A 22,210-nucleotide genomic window follows, 5' to 3' on the forward strand; every position below is an offset into this window, starting at 1 on the left:
CCAGGGGTGGGTTTCGGTATGGACTCCTGAGATGTCTTCCTGTTTGTCTGAACTGATGCAAACAAGAATTGCCAGGTTCTTGACGGCCTCCCCGCTTCGCGATCCCATTCCGTAGACCTGGCACAGAGTAGCAGGTATCCCTAAAGAAATGGCCCCCACGCTTCATTGCGTTCGTTTGTTAGATCCATAAAGGAATTTTGCGGCTACAACAGGGTCAGTGGTCATGTTGGGTCCGAAATCAAAATCAGGCAACATCCAGGGCAGGCAGTGTGAACATGCAAGAGGGGCTTTCCGATAAACGTCTTCACGTGATTCAACACCGAGACGCAGGCAGAAATTGCTGCTTCTTTGGACAAACACCGAATCTTGGCAAAGAACGATTTTTACCTCTGATGTTGCCTGAAATATAGGTTCCGCTACCATATGAAAAAAAAAAAAAAGGAACTGCTTAGCAAGTGAAAAAAAAAAAAACACACATGTTGATACATCGCCCGAAATGAGTTTCTATATATGTGTCATATGTGTATACTGACTGCTGTCATTATTTCTAAGGCCGGTGTCAGAGGGGACGGAGGTGGGGAGGGGCAGCTGAAATTTTCAGGGCAACGGCTTCCTGGGTTGAAGGAAAGCCAGACAATATTCCTTTGACTTGGGGAAAGGGCTGGAGAACTTCCGCCAACTTCTAAATAAAGGAGTCACTGTTTGAGGAAGAGCTGGGTGGCGTTCTCCTGCAAGGGATACATTTCGTAAACACATGCAGACCACGTCCTGGGCGGAGAGCTGGAACGGCGCTGCGAGCAGAAACCTGGGGTGGGCGTAGTGGGGGCAGGGGAGCTCCCTGTTTATTTTCTGGACAACCTAGCTTGGCTTGAGTGCACCATTGTGGATTTCAAGAGTGAATGAGCTGTGCACATGCGTGCACCGGCCAGAGACACTGTGGCTCAGAGCCAGCCCGGCCCGTCTCCTGGCAAGGACAAGACGTTTCTTCCCTTGCAGAAGCCGCCACACACTGACCTCCAGCCAGCGCAGCCCTGACAGCACGGTCATTCAGGTAAGTGGCTTTTCTTGGGTGACTGCTGAGGGGATCACGCCCATCCAGGCACACCAGGCAGCTGTCCTCAATGACGGGGCACCCTGCATCTTCCGGCAGCGGTTTACAAGAAATCGTAAGAAGGAGATGTGAAGAGAAATCACCGTAACCGAGTTGGTCCCTGGATGATCGCTAAAAGAAATGCAGCGTGGCATCAGGCAGAGGAAGGGTTTAGAGGGAGAAAACCTAACTGCGTGTGGTCTTTACAGACTTGAGAGCCTGTGCACTGGATTTTGAGGAGATGTTGGAGACTACAAAGGAAATGTGTTGGGGGCACAGCCAAACGTAGTGGTGCAGGCGGGCTGGCTGCCCTGGTCTGGACAGCTGTCTGGACACAGCCAATTCCTTCTCTCCGGCAGGGGAGGCAAAGGGTAAATGATGAGTTGTACTTCATTGGAGGTCTTTTCTTTCTCTTTTTCTGTATTTTTTTTTTAACAGGTCCCTTTATTTTTATTTTTTAATGATTTTTTTTTAAACTTTTCAGTGACAGTTGACATGCAATATTATATTAGTGTGAGGTGTACAGCATAGTGGTCAGACATTTATATAATTTAGGCAGTGATCCCCCTGACTAGCTTAGTCCCCACCTGGCACCATACACAGTTATGACCATATTATTGACTATATTCCCTGTGCTGTGTTTTACGTCCCCGTGACTATTTTGTAACTGCCAATTGTACCAATTGTGCTTCTTAATCTTTTCCCCTTTACACCCATTTCCTCAACCCCTTCCCGTCTGGCAACCATCAAAGTCTTCTCTGTAGCTATGAGTCTGTTGCTGTTTCACTTGTTTATTTTGTCCTTTAGATTCCACATATAGGTGACTTCATATGGCATTTGTCTCTCTCTGTCTGATATACGACACTCAGCACAATACCCTCCAGGTCCATCCATGTTGTCACAAATGGCAAGATTTCATTCTTTTTTACAGCCGAGCAATATTCCATTGTATATTTGAGCCCCTTCTTTTCTATCTGTTCATCCACTGTCAGACAAGAAGCTAAAGGAGTTCATCACCACCAAACCACTCTTACAAGAAATGTTCAAGGGACTTCTTTAAGAAGAAAAAAAACCCAAAATATGAATAATAATAAAATGGCAGCAACTACACAGTTATTAACAATTCTTTTAAACGTAAATGGATTAAATACTCCAATCAAAAGATAGGGAAGCTGAATGGATAAGACAACAAGACCCTTACATATGCTGCCTACAAGAGACTCACTTCAGATGGAAAGACACACAAGTAAAGGGATTTCATAAAAATGAAAATGAAAAAAAGAAAGCTGGGGTAGCAATACTTATACCAGACAAAATAGACTAAAACAAAGGCTATATATAACAAGAGACAATGAAGGACCCAGCAATCCCACTTCTGGGTATTTATCTGAAGAAACCCAAATGCAACTTCGAGGGGATATGCACACCCATATGTTCACTGCAGCATTGTTTACAGTGGCCAAGGTGTGGAGGCAGCCTGGGTGCCCATCCATGTATCTTTTTTCAATTGAGATATAATTGGCAAATAACACTGTATACATTTGATTATACAAAATGCTGCTTTGACACATTCATGTTTTCCAAGATGATTGCAACAGTTGCTTCGGCAAACACCTTTGTCATGCAACAGACTTACTGTTTATTCTGTGTGTGTGCTGAGAACAAATACCATCTAGTCTCTTGGCAACTCTGTGGTTGACAATACAGGTGGGTGACTGCAATCTGTAGGCCGTGCGTTAGATCTGCAGACCTTATTCATCTTGTCCTTGCACGTTTGCACCCGTAAACAACATGTCCCCGATTCTCCCATCACCACCCTCCCTCACCCCTGGGAGCCACCATCCTACTCTCTGCTCTTTTTCTGTATTTTTCTTATGGAATGTTTTGTCTGGTACCAACGAGCCAATCCGAAACAAAGTATGCAGCATTGTAAGAAATGAATTCCTGACTCCATTGGATGGTTAAAATGGGCTCCTTTGGGGTAGCTAAATAGATAGAATGTACCGTGTAAGAGGTAGGCCAACGATTTGATGGAATTAAACCTCACGACTTTTCAATCATGATTGAGTGTCATATGTGGAGACTTATCTCTAACCCGAACGATGCAACAATAACCAAACACCTTCCCCAGAAAAATCAGAAACACCCCATGATGTGCTTTTCCTGAAAAAAAAGTTAAGATAAATACAAAGGAAAAATCATATCTACCTTATCGTATGTTATAGATTCATAACATACAATACATGTGTCCTGTGTATTCTACAATGTAGAACACAGTATATCCTATAGAAATATATATAAATTAAAACATTCATACAGACTCCATAACAGGTCATGATTTAATATTTGTAGCCCCCCAAAAAAAATTGCAAAAAAGGAGCAAGGGAAACATAGGGTGGGTTCGTGGTGTGAAAAGGAGACGTGTCCTCCTCTGCTCATTTTTCAACACGCCACCCGAACCGTCCCCTTGTAGAAACAAGTCGGTGGTGCAGTATTGTCCGAGGTCCAGCCTCCATCACAGAAGTGCACGGCTTTCATCCACAATCTGCCCACTGCAGGGTTCCAACTCTAGGAAATTCTGGAAGAGGCAAAACTATGGTGTCCGTCAAAGGATCCACGGTTGCCAGGCATTAGGAGAGAGGGACGAACAGCGGGAGCACAGAGTATTTTAGCGTGTGACATGTGGACACGCATCAGACACGCATTGTCGTCCACTTGTCCAAACCCACAGAACGCACAACGGCAAGATGAACTGTGATGTCACCCATGCACTGGGGGTGATACAGAAAACAGACAGCCACCATCACCATGCATGAAACCAGCCATGGATACATAACCTTCCAGAAGCAAAAACTGGGCCCCACACTGGACAGCTCACACGTCAGGCACATGCGTCCCTGACACATGCAAAGTGAATGGACAGCCCACGCTGTGTCACTAGATTGGGCCCAGCTACGTCGGGGCTCGTCGTGAGTGACCCCACCTATCAGAGCTTTCCCGGCTGTGCTTGCAGTGACACACACAGTCCACCTAGTACACCTGTGCGCTGGGCTCTTCTTGCCAAGCTGTGCCCTGTCCCAGCTGCACGCACGGCTCTCAGGCTGACCACAGGCTCATCATTCTGTCCCTAAACGGAGGAGAGCACGGCTTCAGAAGGTGTGAAAAACCACCCACAATGTTTGGGCAGCTTGGGAATGAACCCCCACCATCTGGTGGCCAAGGGCTGACGTCCAGAGAATGTGAAGCACGAGGAGACATCAGGCTGGTTCAGAAGACAAGGATGGAAGCACAGCGGGGTACCTCTTCTCAAAGGGGGGCACCCTCCATCCAGCGGTCCACTCCACTGCATACACAGCCAGGCAGAGCCAGTCTGCACCGCCCCAGGGAACAGCTCAGATGGCAGAGGGTGACGCGTACAACAGGGCTGGATGTCCCCTGGCTCAGACGCGCCCCCACTGCGGAACCTGACCTCTCTTCAAACACATATGTCTCGCCCTCTCTTCTTGTTTTACGCAGGTTCTAGCATGCCACCCACTACCTCCTGACTCTTACCCCTTTCGTTTAAAATACATGCGACCTAAACAACTTGAGGTCCATTCGTCCAGTGGAATATTATTCAGCCCCAAAAAGCAACACAGTTCTGACAGATGCTCCAGCATAGGTGAACCTTGGAGACATGATGGTCAGCGCACTAAGCTGGTCCCAAAAGGGCAAAGTCTGCACGATTCCACTTACATGAGGTCCCCAGAGTCACACATTCATAGAGACAGAGAGTAGAAGGGTTGGTGCCAGCAGGAGGGGAAATGTGAGTGTTTAATGGGGGCAGATGTTCCCTTTTGCAAGATGCAAAACAGTTCTGGAGACGGATGGCGGTGATGGTCACCCAACACTGAATGTCACTGAAATGAACACTTAAAAAACGGTCAAGGCGGTAAGTGGTGTGCCATGCATTTCAGAGCAATGAAAAATCAATACCTGTCGGATACTATTTCCGATCACTATTCTTGTCGCTTAATTTTGCATCTTCTTTCTTTTATACTTGTACCTTCTCTCTGAGGGATCAAAAATTGATGGTCTGAGCACAAGCCCCACCAGTTTTCGTAAAGGAAGGTTTATTGGAAAACGGCAATGCCGATTCGTTTGTGCGTTTCCCAGCTTTCACAAGCAGCATGGAGAAGAAGCAACAAGGGCCCCCTGGGCAGAAAAGCCCCGAATATTGACCCTGTAGCCCTTGACAGACACACATTCCGTCCAGCATGTTTAAAGCCTGTTCGGTAGGGTAGCGTGTCCTTTTATGAGTTTTTAGTGGTCATTTCAAGGTTTTCTTGATCACATCAAGAGGCAATCAAAGTGTCCCTTTTGTCACATACTTACTACTTTACTTAGTGCATGAGGACATTGTCTGCTGCCTACGAGGTCGGACAATGAAGTTCGCGAACTCACCCTAGAAAAAGTGCTACATCCCTCATTGCTGGATATCACTACGGTCACCTGTGAAGCACTCACTCCCCTTGGGAAGCTGTGCACCGATGCCAGCACCTAGTCCACCCTTCAAAGCCATTTGGGAGCTCTTTTTCTGGAATGGCCATCAGAGCTGTCATCATATTACCCTTGATGTCCTGAATGTCATCAAAATGTCTTCCTTTCAGTATTTCCTTTACCTTCAGGTAAAGAAAGAAGTCATTGGGGGCCAGATCAGGTGAGTAGGGAGGGTGTTCCAATACAGTTATTTGTTTACTGGCTAAAAACTCCCTCCCAGACAGTGCCCTGTGAGCTGGTGCATTGTCGTGATAAAGAGCCATGAATTGTTGGTGAAAAGTTTAGGTCGTTTTCATCTAACATTTTCACGCAGCCTCAGCACTTCCAACTAGCCAACTTGGCTAACCGTTTGTCCAGTTGGTACAAATTCATCATGAATAATCCCCCTGATATCAAAATAGGTTAGCAACAGCATTGCAACAAGCTCGAGAACATAATTGTCAGACCTCGCATGTGATTACGGACCTGTTTGTTTCTTCCAGGAACTAAAAGGATAGAGAAGACATGGGCCGTCTGGAACATGCTTGGTAAGATAGGCGTCTGCACAGTTGTCAGCCCTCTGCGTCTGCCTCTGCATTTCTGCATGTCGGTTCCTGAGAATGTACTGATAGCCGACTGGTCTTCCTCCACTAGTCCCTGGGTACGAGTCACGGGAACTAGGCATGGCTCTCAAAGTTACTATTAGGTTGATGCGAAAGGAATTGCGGTTTACAAGATGAAAAATAATTGCAAAAACTTCAATTACTTTTGCACCAACCTAGTAGACATATTCATGCTCCTTACCTGGGGTTGTCCCAGACATTTTCAGAAGGAACTACATCTCACTCTTGCCCATCCAGATGGGCGCCAAGCCCTGCCATGGGCTAGGAGGGTGTGTGCTTTTCCAGGGAGTCCCTATTACACAGCATCCCCAGAGATGCAGGTCACACCTTAATTGCATGACCCTGGGGGTTAGGACACTACCGTCCTGGTGTTTATATGCACACCCTGGGCAGCACACGTAAGAGCATCAGTTGTTTCTAACTGGAAAAAAGAAAAAATCGCGGGTGGCCGGTTAGCTCAGTCGGTTAGAGCGTGGTGTGGATAAACACCAAAGTTGCCGGTTCGATTCCCACGTGGGCCACTGTGAGAGGTGTGCCCTCCTTAAAAACAAACAAACAAACAAAACACTGAAAAAAAATCAAATTCTAACAGTCGTCCTCCCACTCTGGCAAGGGGGCAATCATATCAAAGTGCCCTAAAATAGTGACCGTGGTGCCCACGTAGAGAAAGGACAGTGAACGAAAGGGAGCGCGGCATGAAGCGTTCTTTGGGCAGCTTGTCTTTCAGGAGCTGGCTGGCTGTGACAGCCGCTGCGTTCCTCCTGGGCGTGAGGCCCTCTGCGTGCAGCGATTTGACTGGCTCCCGTCCCAACATCCTGCTTCTCATGGCTGATGACCTCGGCATTGCAGACATCGGCTGCTACGGCAACGCCACCATCAGGCAAGCGGTTGCTCGTGGCTCGGGGGTTGTCCCCATGCACAGACAACTCGCAATGCATCTAGCCCCTGAGAGGTGCCATCCAAGCTTTCACAGAACGCTGTACAGCTCCTTTCTGCCCACAGCCCTCGTCGTGCCTTCTCCCCATGCCAGCAGGAACCCCAGCGCAAATCTATCCCACGTGTCAGCAATGATTTCATTTTTAAAAAACGATGATTGCCATTAGTACAGTTCTTCCCAACACTGTTGGGTGTAAGCCCAAGGCCAAAGCTTACCTGGCTCTGCAGACCCTCCATCTGTCAAGCCAAGAAGGCTCAAATCCACACAGACAATTCCAGCCTGTCGTCACCCCAAGAGACGGCGTGCGCTGCTGTCCTTGCAGGTCTGCCTCCCGCAGCATGAGCTCGTCTCCTGGGTCACATTCTAACTGCACTTGCAGACCCATCTCAGGACCTGTTGCACAAGCCCAGCAAATGATCTTGGATCACGCGATCATTTCTTGAACCGTTCAGAACGCCCTTGAGTTTCTCCCCATTGCCTTTTGCTCATTCATCTGAGAATGCTTTGATGGATGGATTTAAACGAGGACTGGCAGATCCCCTGTGCGTACGTAGTTGCACATAGAGAAAGGCCTGTGTGTGTTAAGGGATAAATAACTATGATCGTTCTTCCGCTCCACAGGACTCCAAATATCGACCGCCTGGCAGCCCGAGGCATCAGGCTCACCCAACACATCGCGGCGGCTTCTGTGTGCACGCCCAGCAGGGCTGCCTTCCTCACGGGCAGGTACCCCATCCGATCAGGTGTGTGTCTTCCTTCTGTCCACCTGGGATGCTGGACATTCTCCCTTCTGCTCCCCTAATACACACACTAAAGTGTGGGTTCCCCAGGCCCAGGGGAAGGGGCTGGTCTAAGTCTCCCATAGTTTTATCCATCAGATTGGAGTCAGTAAGTCATACGGCCCCATAGATACTGCGGTGAGACAGGCAGGGGTTTACCTAGTTGGTCATGTCCTCTAATGTGGACGATTGTGTAAGGAAGGAGTTGATAGACATTTTCTGGAAAGGGCAAGACAGTCAATCCTCGCGGCTTTGAGGCCCATACAAATCTCTGGACCCAGTACTCGCATGTGTTGTAACCTGAAAGCCTCTGTAGACAATACGTGCACACACGGCATGGCCGTGTCCCACTAAAACTGTATTTATGAACACTGGAATGTAAATGTCGGATCATTTCACAGGTCAGGCAATGTCCTTCTTTTTTCATTGTGTTCCCAACCGTGTAAAAACGTGCAGACAAGTCACAGAACCTTTGGATTATATCCGAGCGTTTGGTGAAATCATAAAACCACTGTTAACTCACCCTCCCTCTGTAGTTAAGTCTCTTTTTGTTTATAACCTTCACACAACAGGATAGCAAGTCTTCTCACGAACTCTTTCAATCCTTTTATTTGCTGCCGAAAATGCGATCCCCGAAGCAAAGCCGTGTCAGACGTAAATTGTCGATTTAATTTTGGCTCATGGAGAGTTTGCACCAAGCCTTCTAAATTTACAAGGCATAAGAATGATAAAAATCAGTGTGTGGTGGTAACATTTCTTTGAAACTGATTGATCGAAGGTATGGTTTCCAGCAACGGTTATCGAGTTCTCCAGTGGACTGCAGCGTCGGGAGGCTTTCCGACAAACGAGACAACTTTTGCGAAAATATTACAGGATAAAGGCTATGCCACTGGACTGATAGGTACGTACATTTCAAAGCTTTCAAACCATTACTTGTCTGTGGCGATTCTATTCAACCACAAGGTTTGGAAGTGAAGTGGGTGTGATGCAGTGGGATTTTTCCACCAGACAGAAAGCTCCAGGAATGATGGACGTGCAGGAAGCACGTTCCAACCCAGGCTGCTTGGTACAAAGCAATGCTCAAGAAATCGCAGCTTAATGAAATAGTGGGTATTTCACACAATTTGCTGATGCACCATGATAAAAAAAAAAAAAGGAACACTTTTATCTAATTTTAGCAAATTGCCGACTCTTTTCATAATGCTGTTTTCTCTCTTTTCTGAGTAGAAATGTGACGGACTGTAAGGCTTAGTACTCCCTTCGCTGCTTCTATAAATAGCATGTTTATGTTTCTATATGTCAGTGTGCCATGGCACACATACAATGAAATAACATTAAGGGCAAGCGTGTCTTGAGAGGAGACCAAGTTGTCATCATTTCCACGTTAATCACTTTTATTCACAGTACGATGTATTGGCCACCAAGAGCAAAACTAGCTGTTACCCTCAATATAAAACCCAAAAGACTCTTCATTATCATTTTTTTAAGACAGAAGAGCAGGATATCCCTTGGGAAATCACATGACGTTTTCTGGATGACAAACGCCATGGGGGTGAAAGCACACAGATCTCTTCAGCAACACTCCAGTGCATGATGACGGCCCAAAAGCTAAAGCATCTTACATTGGTTGAACGTTAAAGGTGGATTCTGTAAAATCCAGCACGACCTTCGCCAGCATTCTGGTGGATTGGCAAAATGAGGGATAATTCCAAGGTCAGGAAAACTTTTGCCCATCCTGATTCTATCAGATTGAGTTTTGGGGAGCAATCTGATGACGCTGAGCCTTCCCTAATCTCTGCTGTAGATTGCTGCAAAATCAGGTGTAGAGTGGAGTCAATAATGGGTATCGAAGATATCAGGTCCTGAACCCTGGAACCTGCAAAGTTCCAGGAGGCAGCCACCAGTCCAGAAGGAGGCAGCCACCAGTCCAGGGACGCCTGGAGCCCCCAGGAGCTGGAAGAGGCAGGAGGGACCGTCCCCTGGAGCCTCCGGGGGAGCGTGGCCCTGGAATACCATGATGGCACACTCCTGGTCTCTATGACTGTGAGAACATAAATTACTGAACATAAGCAATCAAGTTATGGTAATTTGAGACTATAGCACAGGAAACAATACACCACGTGGCGCTGCCACAAAGGGTCCCATTTCCCTGAAACAAAGAGACCAGGCTGTGGAGCCCATCACACACTACCAGCATCTCCGTGCATCCCCACCCCATTCCAGCGATGTGCCTGGAACATGACACGCACGCCATACCTACCTCCCAAGGGATGGATGTGCAGCCAACTGTCACCGTGACCTATGTCTTTGCCTTTCAGGAAAATGGCATCTGGGTCTCAACTGTGAGTCCTCCGACGATCACTGTCACCATCCACTCCACCACGGATTCGACCATTTCTACGGAATGCCGTTCTCTTTGATGGGAGATTGTGCCCAGTGGGACATGTCGGAGAAGCGTGCGGGCCTGGAGCGCAAACTCAACTTGTGCTTTCACATCGTGGCTTTTGCTGCCCTCACGCTTACCGCTGGGAAACTCACCCGCCTCCTGTCCATCTCGTGGACGCCGGTCATCGGGTCGACCATGGTGGCCATCTTGCTCTTGACGACCTCGTACTTCGTCAGCCCTCTGATTGTTCATGCGGACTGTTTTCTGATGAGAAATCACAGCATCACTGAGCAGCCCATGCACTTCCAGAGGACGACGTCTCGCTTTCTCAAGGAGGTCTCGTCCTTTGTCAGAAGGTGGGTGTCAAAGGGCCAGCGTCACCCGAGGCCTCTGTTTCACGATGAAAATGCATTCAGATTAGTCTTCTGTAACGGGTATTCGAATGGTGACATGGCCGTAGCCCAGAAAGACGTTTTTGGTAAAATGGGCCATGGACGATGTGTAGCTGAGCCCACCTTGGTCGTGTGCATTGAAACTAGGGACCACAAGTTTGCAGCTGCCTCTTCCTACGTGGGGGCCAGTCCCAATCCATTAGCACCGCAGGGCTATATTTAACTAATACATCAACATGAATCACCTCAAGAATCTTCACAGTAAATTCTAAGTAGTTTTAAACCTCTATTATCAGGATGAGATGCTTTGCTGTTAACTTCAGATTCGATGTAAATTTGAGTGACGAGGGGACTTACTCTGTCAAACCAAGAGGGACATGATGAAAAGCGACACTAAATAGAAACTGTTCCAAGCTCTCCAAGAATGTTCCAGTCAAGTGGGTGACACCACCAACCCCCACCTTACCTGGTGGCGATGAGGTTAGGATCATGTTCTAGAACATTCCGACAGAGTTCTTGAAAGAATTGCCTGACATGGGTCACGCATGAAGCTGATGATTAGCTTGCAGATTAAAAGAGGGGAGCCCGATTACGTCTAAGTCCCTTCTTGATTATACGAATTAGAATTAAATTCTATTAAATGAGAATTTAAATGTATAAAATATACATAGATTAGACCATAAAAATCACACAGAGAAAGGTGAAGATGAGGCAATGCCTAGCTAGGGGGGCACCAAACTGGATATAATAACCGAATATACATCATTTTTAACACGTGTTTTTCCATCCCAATTTCATGTCTTAAAGTTCATTGCTTGAGACCCGTTATAAAGAAAACTGAAGGTGCAATATCACTTATCCCATAAGCTACGTCTCGAGGTGGAACTATATACTGAAATGATTGCATCAATAAATGACACTCACTTGGTATTCTCTTACTTTCAGTCGTCAGAAGCACGTAGAGTTAGAAAATAATACCGTTTAGGGAAAAAGATGTACAAAATCAGCGTGGATTTTTCAAGACGGTAAAAGGAAAACATCATTCCATTAAAGATTCTCAAACACAAGAGTCACCTTTTGAACAACTTTTACACATCTGCTCCTGGTGGGTTGAGTAGCAAAGACCAATATTTGACTAAGGACATGACAATTTAGATCTCTGTTTTGTAGCACTGGGACCTCCATCTCTGTTTTGACAATAATAATTAATAATAATAATAACTCCAGCCCCGTATTTAATTTTAGAAACAAGCAAAGACCTTTCCTCCTCTTTGTCTCCTTTCTACACGTCCACACACCTCTTGTCACTACTGAGAAGTTCCTCGGTGCAAGTCTCCATGGGCTCTACGGGGACAACGTGGAGGAAATGGACTGGATGGTGGGTAAGTGCTTCTTCCAGCTAAAAACGTGATGGTCCCTCATCCAGCAGGAGGAAAAGAAATGAAGAGTGAGAAGGGGAGACTAGTCCAGATTAAAGATAGCAGGGACAGTGCTGGTATCGCAATCTCGCTAAGGGTCTAAAGTTAAGGGTCTAAAGTACCAGATCAGACAATGACATTTGCAAACTCACCCTAGAAAAAGTGCTACACACCTCATTGCTGAAAGTACAGTCACCTTTGAAGTACTCCCCTTGGGAAGCTATGCACCGATGCCAGTGCCTAGTCCACCCTTCAAAGCAATTTTGGAACTCTTTTTTTCTGGAATGGCCATCAGAGCTGTTGTATTACCCTTGATGTCCTGAATGTCATCAAAATGTCTTCCTTTCAATATTTCCTTTATCTTTAGGCAAAGAAAGAAGCCATTGGGGGACAGATCAAGTGAGTAGGGAGGGTGTTCCAATACAGTTATTTGTTTACTGGCTAAAAACTCCCTCACAGACAGTGCCGTGTGAGCTGGTGCATTGTCGTGATGCAAGAGCCATGAATTGTTGGTGAAAAGTTCAGGTCGTCTAACCTTTTTCACGCAGCCTTTTCAGCACTTCCAAAGAGTCAACTTGGTTAAGTTTTTGTCCAGTTGGTACAAATTCATAATGAATAATCCCTCCGATATCAAAAAAGGTTAGCAACATCATAGCAACAAGTTCACAAACTTAATTGTCAGACCTCGTATCACCAGGTACATCCTTACTCCATTTCTTTTGTTCATGTGGTGTTGGGCTGAGAGGGTCGGGAGCTACAGAATAATTGTAATCAGAGATTATAGATGGACATGTGCTCTTTTAAATCTTCTGAAAACATCATCTTGGAGTAAGACACGTGATTTGGATGAATTGTTGAGAAAAAATAGTGGAAGTTGGAAGACTTTTGTGCAATGATTTATTTCACATCACTTCCACCAGGGAAGGGCAAATTTACTCATCACTGCCAGTACGGTGGAAAAGATTAAAAATCATGGAAAATATGGGGTATTTAATGTGATATCAAATATTGTGTTTTTAAAATTACATTCACAATGTCCCAATTTGGGGAAAAAAATATTTCAAGTGAATAAATGTGCAGATGTATGTAATTAGTATTTATTGAATGAAAAAGACTGGAAATTTTACAAGACAGAGTTAAGAAACCCCTAATTTCATCAACTAAGGAACTCATCACTTCGCTTAAAGAATCTTTTCAATGTATTCACTTTTTCTGTCCCAATTTAAAACTCAGTCAAGCAACTGTATGATATTTTTTTCGTGAAAATTATTATCAGGATGTGAGTAGGTAGAAGAAAAGGGATTTTTAGGGAAGGAAAACTATTCTATACAATACCATAATGGTGGATACAGGACGCCACGCATTTATCAAAACCCTTACGATGCACAAAACTAAGCATGAACCCTAACGTTACGTGTGAATTTAGTTAATATAGTGGATCAATATTGGCTCACCGATTAGAACACTGATCAGCTTATCCATAAACCTAGACCTATTCCAAAAAATAAAAGCTATCAATTAAGGGGGAGGGAAATTTACCCACACATTTAAAACTCCTTGTCCAAAAGAAAACAACTAAGGAGGAATAAAATGGCCCACGAATGGATGGAACCAAAAGGAAAAACACAGAGTGAGGTGCTTGATTTAAAGCTAACTGTTTGGACGATGGTCTCCCACTTAAGTGGTCTAACACACTGATTAAAATGCAGAGATTTTCAGACTGTATAAAAAAAAAAAAAAGCAAGATCAAACCAAAAAGAAATACAGTTTTTTTTGTTTTGTTTTGTTTTTCATTTGTACCTTTTGACCACCTTCGCCTAATTCCCCCATCCCCCACCGCTGGCAGCCCTCACTCTTCTCTGTTTGTATAAGATTGTTTGGTTTTGATTTTCCATTAAGTGAGATCATATGATATTTGTCTTTCTCTGTCTGACTTATTTCAGTGAGCATAATACCCTGTGGGTCCATCCATGTTGCCAGAAGTGACAAGAAATTCCTTGTCATGGCTAAATATTATATTTCATGGCTAAATAATATTTCATGGTGTGGACATACCACCTTTTCTTTATTCATCTCTCCACCAATGGACACTTAGGTTGTTTCCACGTCTTGGCTATTGTAAATGTTGCTTCAGTGAATATGGGGGTGCAGAAATCTATTTTCTTTTGCACGATTAACTGTTTTTTGGTATTGTTACAGAACTTTTGACCATTACCACTACTTAATTTCAGAACTCTAGGAAACTTAGAAGCACCAAGGGGGACTTTTGTTCACCGAGGCACATACATTGTCCAATGGCATTTTCAGCCTCCTTCCTAAACCTGCCTGGAACCTATCCTTTTTTTCTTTTTCTATTTTCTCTCTAATCTTCTTTTGTCTCAATTTTAACCTTTTTACTATTTTGTCCTTTGTAGCATATACCCTTGCAGGTTGCCTGAAACATTTTGGAAAGAGACTGGGCCATAAAGTTATGTATCCATCTTAGATGGCGGGTGTTCAGAGTAGTACAATTCTGCCAGTCATTTCCATTACGCCGTAACATGCAAGACTCGTTTGAAGGGTTCCGAAACACTACAGGACAGCCTGAAAGTCTGGTGTAAGGTAGCCATCCAGGTGGACGGGCTCAAACACACCGATTTCTTGCAGGAAGGGTCCTTGACTCTTTGGACACAGAAGGTCTCACCAATAGGACCCTCGTTTATTTCACGTCAGATCATGGAGGATCTTTAGAGTCTCAACTGGGAAACAAGCAGTATGGTGGCTGGAACGGGATCTATCGAGGTAAGCGCGACAGTCCCAGAGTTGTGTCTACGGTCTTCCCTGTAATTCCCAACCCTTACTGCTGGAATGGGGCCATCCACCTCAAGAGACACGGGGAAGGGTTGGTCACCAGAGGGGAGGGTGGTGGGTGGCTGGGTGAGAAAGGGGAAGGATTAGGAAGTACAAATGGACAGTTACGAAATAGTCACGGGGATGTGAAGTACAGCACAGGGAATATAGTCCATAATATTATAACTCTGTAGAGTGCCAGGTGGAGACTAGACTTATTGGGGGAATCACTTAGTAAGTTATATACATGTCTAACCACTATGCACTCTGAAATCAACATGAAATAATATGGAATGTCAACTATAGCTGAAAACAAAAATACATAATTGAAAAAAAAAATTAATCCAAAGACAGAGAGAATGCTACTGACCCAAGGCGGCTTCTTTAATCAAGGGCAGAAAGTACCATTTGCCAAGCTCCGATGTGAATTTTTCTTTTTTGCACAACTCACTGTTTTTCAGTATATTCACAGAATGTTTGACCATCACCGCTACTTGATTTTAGACCATTTCCATCACCTTGAAAAGAAACGCAGACATCCGTTTGCAGTTACTAGTCATTGCACCCACCTTCAGCAACTACTTGTCTCTCTTCATTGTTTCCCCATTCGAACCTTTCATGTAAATGGAATCATACGACATGGGGTCCTTTGCAACTACCTTTTCACTCAGAATGATGTTTTCTGGGTTCATCCATGGTGTAGCCTGTTTCTGCGCTTCCTCCTTTTTTAATGGCTCAGCAGTATTTCATTGTTTGGATGGAGCACATTCTGTTTATCCACCCACCTGCTGACAGACTCAGGTTTGCACGTCACGTTTGGGTAGTGCATTCGGGAAATCGGCCATCTGTGGTGGCCACTTACATTCAAACTAGGATTTTATTGATGACAGACACATCATGATTTGATGTCTTGCAAAGTTAAAAACAAGTAGAAAGTTTAAATCATCTATGAGAAGCAAGCATTTCTGGTTTTTAATCACATTCTTTTCTGTTCTTGTTTAAACCCAGGTGGCAAAGGCATGGGCGGCTGGGAAGGTGGGATCCGAGTCCCGGGAATCGTCTGCTGGCCTGGGGTGCTCCCGGCCGGCCGAGTGATCCAGGAGCCCACCAGCCTGATGGATGTCTTCCCCACGGTGGTGCAGCTGGCGGGCGGCCAGGTGCCCCAAGACAGGTAGACAACAGCCCAAGGAAAGCAATTCCGTTTTGCATAGAGACAAACATGTACAGGAATTGTCACTGTCACCTTCGCAGGGCATAAAGCATCCATGAAATCAATCTCTGGAGACAGAGAATGCCTTATTTCCCTTTTCCTGATTCTTAAGTCGGGCCCATTTCATTCTAAGGGCGATTGTCATGGGAAAAATCTAGCAATTTATCACAAGAAATTACTTTTTGATCCAGTGTGGTCCAAACTTTTTATATGATTCCAGTTTTTCTGGTCTTAAAAACAGATAGAAAATTTGGGGGAAAAATAGAAAGTAAAACAATATCATAATCTAAACAGCCTAGAGATGAATATGTGTATGTTACATATATATTATACATATTTATTTTATATAGTCTTTATATATACACAGGGTGCAATAAATGTATACACACTTTAAGAAAGGAAAAAACTGTTATTAAAATTGTAATACTCAATATACACGGATAACAAAAGATGAATACAAGTCACGTTTGACTTCTGCAATTACAAGAGGTGATCAAAGTGGTTCCCATCAGCGTAATTTTAAGTTTTTTCCTTTCTTAAAATGTATATACACTTTTTTACACCATTATTACATATTATTTGTATGTACTTATCTATTATGTGTATATACTTATATATATATATAAACCTTTATATATTTATATATATAAATCTTTATATGTTTATATATATTTATATGCATATAAATATATATATATATAAATCTTTGTGAGTAGACAAGAAATTTAATGGATTCATGGTATTTTCTTTCAACCACCCTCTTATGGGAAGCTGTCACCCCATTAGCCTTGTTTCCTTTTTTTTTTTTTAATAGTGTTTTGTCATTTACTCCGTCATAATTATGTCCTTAGTAAAAACCCCTAGAAGTTGAATCTCTCGTTTAAAGAGTGCGGCTGTTTATAGCTAGATCTCTTCAGACATTTTGTCAAATTGTTTTGTAGAAATTGCTACCATCCATAGGTGTCTATTTTTAAAACTCAGAGAACTAAATTTAAATTATGCATGTGCATATGTGGTTTATTATCTGTGTGAATTGTGCACGTGTGTGCTGTAATTTCCATTGCTTCTCATTAGAGAGGTTGAATATATCATTTGAACATTTCACACCTTTACATTGTCCTGTTTTCTCTCATTGGATTTCATATCTCTGGTGGCTGCGTTTATTTTTCCCCCCTAATTGGCTGTTTTTTAAATTTAATTTATAATATTTCATGTGTTTTAAAAATGAAAATTTGTCTGTCCGGTATCCTGCAAATGTGTTTCACTAAAAAGTAAAATAAATTCAGCCACATGGTGTTGATTGGTTTTATAGATATATATCAACATGATTTATAATAAATGCATACATATGTGTGTGTATACAAATATATGTATTTGGAAGTGAAATGATATGTATATATGTATATACACACATATACTTTATTACATTATATATATTACATACATAAATATATAATAAAATAATATAAATATATATGCAGCATATATCTATATTACATACAATATATTAATACATATATATGTATTGTATATGTATAATACCTAATAATGTATTATACATTGTATATACAATATATATTCTTTTATTTTTTTCATCACAACTCTGTGGGCAACTGTAAAAAAAATGTATCATCGGTATTTATGATTGAATTTTGACACACCAGATCCTGAAAAGTGTTCAAAACTAATTTCAGGAACATTAGAAAGGGTCACCGCAGTTTCCCATGGAGGCGTTTCGCTGCCATCCGACGGTGCACAAAGTTAGGGATCCAGTGTCATTGACGCGTATTTGTAGCACAGGATTTCCACGTAGTGAGTGGTGGGCGAGGAACAAAGTAACACGGAATCACGGACACGTTTCCCATCCTGGAGCAAGTGACCGTGTAACTGGGAAATAAACCGTGTGGGAAGGTCTGTGGCTACCCATCAAACGCATGGATGTAGGCTGTGTCCTGAGAAGGGTGGCAGCAATGGCACTGGAATGTCAACACCTGCGCCCTGGACACTCTTTGGTGAGTGGGGAAGAGAAGAAGCAACGCCGGTGCCCCACACTCTGCAGACAACGAAATGGCTCAAAGTCCCATCGAAGGGGACCCAGATTCCAGAATGGCTAAAGCCCTCCCCGGTACGAGAGCAAAACGACGTTCCAATGATTCGGTAGCTTATTTTCACATCCATACCAAGCTTGGGTGGACAGTCACTTAAGCTGAACAGGCTGGTCCTCAAGGAGCTTTTAGGCAATGTCTGCAGGTGGGTACGTTGCCTAAGCTTGAATGCTCACTCGTGCCATGTTCCAGCCTGACTCCGTGTTCCCATCTGCAGGGTGATCGATGGCCGGGACCTGCTACCGTTGCTGCTGGGCAAAGCGCAGCACTCAGACCATGAGTTCCTACTGCATTACTGTGAGAACTTACTGCACGCAGTCCGGTGGCACCAAAGGGACAGTGAGTAGGCTGGGTGATGGAGCCCCTTCCAGCTGTCAATCATCTCACCTGGGAAAGGAGTTATTCCTACGGTTTCGGCATACCTTGGGGGATTTTCTATGCTTCTCTGCCTCCCACAGTGATGTGAAGTGCAACTTCTGTCACACACACACACACACACACACACACACACACACACGCACGCACGTTGCGGCCTGTCTCTTACTTTGCAGGTCTGCTCTCTCAATCTAGCTTGCTTTCCCCGTGCCTTAACCACCTTAGCTTAATGCCACAATTTCATCTTCATTGGAAAAGGATGGGTCCTGGTGACAGCCCTCTCCTGGGGGTCCTCCCTCGGAGGAGAGATGGCTCTGCTCTGTACCCCTTCTTCTAAGGACACTGATTGCATCGTGGGGGCCCTGCCCTCATGACCTCATCTCACCCTAAGCACTTCCCCACCTCTTATCACCATCCCATTGGGGGTCTAGAATTTTCACACCGATACTCTACTGTGTGGATGGGCCCCACTGTGTCCGTCCATTCATCACTCGATGGACATTCGCTTCTGGCCACTGGGACCCACACTGCCCTTGAGCCGAGCGTCCTCTTTCTCTGTGCCAACCCCCGGCGGTTCTCGCCTTCCCAGGAGGAGCTGTATGGAAGGTCCACTACGTGACCCCGCGGTTCCACCCAGACGGAGCCGGTGCCTGCTACGGGAAGATGGTGTGCCCCTGCTCTGGGGACAAGGTGATCCATCATGAGCCGCCTTTGCTTTTTGACCTCTCGAGAGACCCTTCGGAGGCCCACGCGCTCACGCCCGCCACAGAGCCCTTGTTCTATGAGGTGATGGAGAGAGTGGCTCAGGCAGTGAAGGAGCACCGCCGGACACTCAGCCTGGTTCCGCTGCAGCTGGACGGGTCGGACAACAGCTGGAAGCCATGGCTGCAGCCCTGCTGCGGCCCGTTTCCCCTCTGCTGGTGCGACCAGGAAAGCGACTCACAGTAGTCACCGACTGGGAAACGGGGACACGGGGTCCCTGAGGTCTGGATTTGACTCACTGGGGGGGAAATAAAACTCCACTGTGAACTTCAGTCATCCATTTGTGCGGCATTGAATCATTCTGCCAGTTCTAAAGACAAAGGGACAAAGAAGCAGCCGTCATGTCCAAATGCCATTAAATAAAATGCACTATGGACCGGCCGGCCGGGCCACACAGCAGGGAAGTGGGGTTTCTTGTCAAAGCCCCCCATTCCCACCTGGCAAAGGCTGTTCTGTCCCCACAGAGTGCCCAACCCACGAGGGAAGCAGTTTCTATGTTATAGGCATTGGCAGACACCAAGGGGACTAACGGGTCCTGATACAGCATGACTGGGACCATGTTAAAACGCATGGGTTCATCATTTTCAACAGACGAGGACAGGGCATGTTTCCAGTGGGAACTATTTCCAAGTGATAGTCCCTAATGATCTGGGCAAACTCAGAATTTGGGACACGTGCTGGATACTCAACATTCTTGCTCGCTCTCTGTTAGGACATCACTGCATGTCCAGCTCCCTTGCCCCTGGCTTTGCACTTGATCTGCCCAGGACGGGGTACCAGCAGGAGAGTGAGATGGAGATTCTATACCAGACCCTTGCCCCCAACCCGCTCTGTCCCTACACAATACACACACACACACACACACACACACACACACACACACACACACTTAGTGGTAGGGCAGGCCGTAACAGAGGACCCCAGCCTGGGCAAACAACAGACATTTCTCTCTCCCAGTCCTGGAGGCTGGAGCCTGAGGTCCAGGTGTCCCAGGGCTGGTCCCCCCTGAGGCCTCCCTCCTGGGCGTGTGGACGGCCGTCTGCTTCCCGTGTCCTCACACGGTCGTCCCTCTGTGTTCTCATCTCCTCTTCTGATAAGGACACAGTCCTAATGGATCAGGGCCCACCCCAGGGACCTCATGTTACCTTAATCCCCTTTACAGACCTGTCTGCAAGTACAGTCACATTCTGAGGTCCTGGGGGTCAGGGCTCCAATGTGTGAACTTGGAGGGACACAATTCAATCCATTGCACATTCTCTGCTGGGGGCTGGGAGAGAGGTCTTGGCTTTCCAACAGTTCTTTCTGTCTCCAGATGCAAGTAACACTTCTCTCCCTCCCAGCTCTCCAAACCCAGGGCTGCGACAAGTCACCTTGACCCTTGTTACAGACCCAAAGACATTCTCCTCAAACCATCCCATGCCAGGTGACAGAGAAACTCCAGCCTCCAGGACACACAGCGGCTCACCTGTCAGCCAGAGCCACATCCATCTCTGCCTAATTCTGCCTGGAGTCGATTCCCCTTTGGGGTAAAGAAAGGGATGATGATACAGCATCACCCCAGACCCCAGCTCCCTGCCCACAGCCATGGTTTCTCGAACACGGACGCAGCTCTTTCAGCCAGCCGTGCCCTGAATATCTGTCCCCCTGACCCCCTTCTGACCTGTTCAGAATAAGCTGTGCCTGGTCCCCTCAACTCCCAGGGCCATTCACACCCTTGTCCCTAATGGTTTTGAAGCCACCAGTGTCCCCATGTTCTTAAAGTCAGTTCACACCCATAGGATCAGGTTCATCCTCCCTCCCTACCCCTACAAGCTCCCCCAAAGAGAACCTGTGGGGTACCAGCTCCCACCGCCCCACCCCCCTCTGCCACTCCTAAACACTCACGACAGCCCGTGCTTTGTTCCCATACCTTGCCCAAGACTCCCCAAGGCTCTGCAGTTTGGAGGAACCTTGCTTCTGTCCAATGTAGAATTTCATCATAGGGTCAAATCTGGACTCCGTCCCTGCCAGCCTCCATACCGAGCTCTACGTCTGGGCTCCTGGCGTCCTCCCTCCGGCCTCAACTTGCACCATCCGTGTGGTATTGGCTGCAACCCAGCTGCAAAGTCCTGCACCTGGGAGCCGGGGACGGCAGGGCAACAGGACAAGCAATGAAGAATGCCTAGGAATTAATGCGGGTATACCGTCACCCCAATAAGTGTAAGCAGACGAAATCTGCCAACCAAACCGCAAAGGTGTTTTCTCCCAATAGAAACTCCAGCCCCATTTCTAGGGATGCGAACTCAGGGGACTTAGGGTGGACCTCCAGACTCTGGGTTTTCAACAAACGGCCCCAGGGGTCTCAGAGAGGCCCATCCCACACCCCAGACTTTCGGTAAGCACCATTCCCAGTGACCATCTGGTAAAAATGCAAGACTGAACTGGAAAGGTAAAGAGAGAACTCCTTTCAGGGCAGCTCAGGGGGACCAGGACCTGGGTATGACCACCAGGCAGACCCCAGTGACCTGTGGGTGAGAGTCCAACCAGGCTAGTTCGCATTTACCATCCCCACCACCAGCACCAGCACCACCACCCCGCGGCCACAGGGTAGAGATCTGGCATCCTGGTTGCTTGATTGCACCAGGCAACTCCCAAGACGCTGAGTGAGACGGAGAAAGGGACCTCACCAGACCCAGCCGGGATGAATCAGCTCCTCCTGTTTTCCAGTCTCCCGGGCTGCCCGCCCCACCCCCACCCCAGTCGCTTGGAACCAGGGAAAACCTGTTTCTAAAACTAATTCTCTGAGG

General features: G+C 46.0%; 1 protein-coding gene and 1 long non-coding RNA gene across 2 annotated transcripts; one reads left to right on the forward strand and one right to left on the reverse strand.

The window, feature by feature from the left end:
• Positions 1-751: 751 nt before the first annotated feature.
• Positions 752-20,246, forward strand: ARSL (arylsulfatase L). The gene is made up of 11 exons (XM_033117869.1): positions 752-1,051; positions 6,112-6,156; positions 6,947-7,111; positions 7,790-7,911; positions 8,726-8,848; positions 10,266-10,689; positions 11,971-12,107; positions 14,790-14,924; positions 15,981-16,143; positions 18,505-18,626; positions 19,252-20,246. Exons 2-11 carry the CDS (start codon positions 6,134-6,136, stop codon positions 19,608-19,610), a joined length of 1,773 nt encoding a protein of 590 aa, XP_032973760.1. The 5' UTR covers positions 752-1,051; positions 6,112-6,133; the 3' UTR covers positions 19,611-20,246.
• A 257-nt stretch (positions 20,247-20,503) lies between these two features.
• LOC117029212 (uncharacterized) lies at positions 20,504-21,962 on the reverse strand. The gene is made up of 3 exons (XR_004424194.1): positions 21,334-21,962; positions 20,890-20,943; positions 20,504-20,691 (listed from the first exon to the last, which is right to left on the reverse strand). It is a non-coding gene; the product is annotated as an uncharacterized LOC117029212 (long non-coding RNA).
• Positions 21,963-22,210: the final 248 nt, after the last annotated feature.

Source organism: Rhinolophus ferrumequinum, chromosome X (genome assembly GCF_004115265.2).
Source record: "Rhinolophus ferrumequinum isolate MPI-CBG mRhiFer1 chromosome X, mRhiFer1_v1.p, whole genome shotgun sequence".
NCBI lineage: Eukaryota > Metazoa > Chordata > Mammalia > Chiroptera > Rhinolophidae > Rhinolophus > Rhinolophus ferrumequinum.

What these genes read in the sequence shown, in the direction of transcription:
- ARSL (XM_033117869.1), top strand. Translation starts at nt 6,134, where the DNA reads ATGGGCCGTCTGGAACATGCTTG. An exon ending in GGCCGTCTGGAACATGCTTG is followed by an intron (nt 6,157 to 6,946) that starts GTAAGATAGGCG and finishes TTCTTTGGGCAG; the next exon opens with CTTGTCTTTCAGGAGCTGGC. An exon ending in GTCTCGTCCTTTGTCAGAAG is followed by an intron (nt 10,690 to 11,970) that starts GTGGGTGTCAAA and finishes ATTTAATTTTAG; the next exon opens with AAACAAGCAAAGACCTTTCC.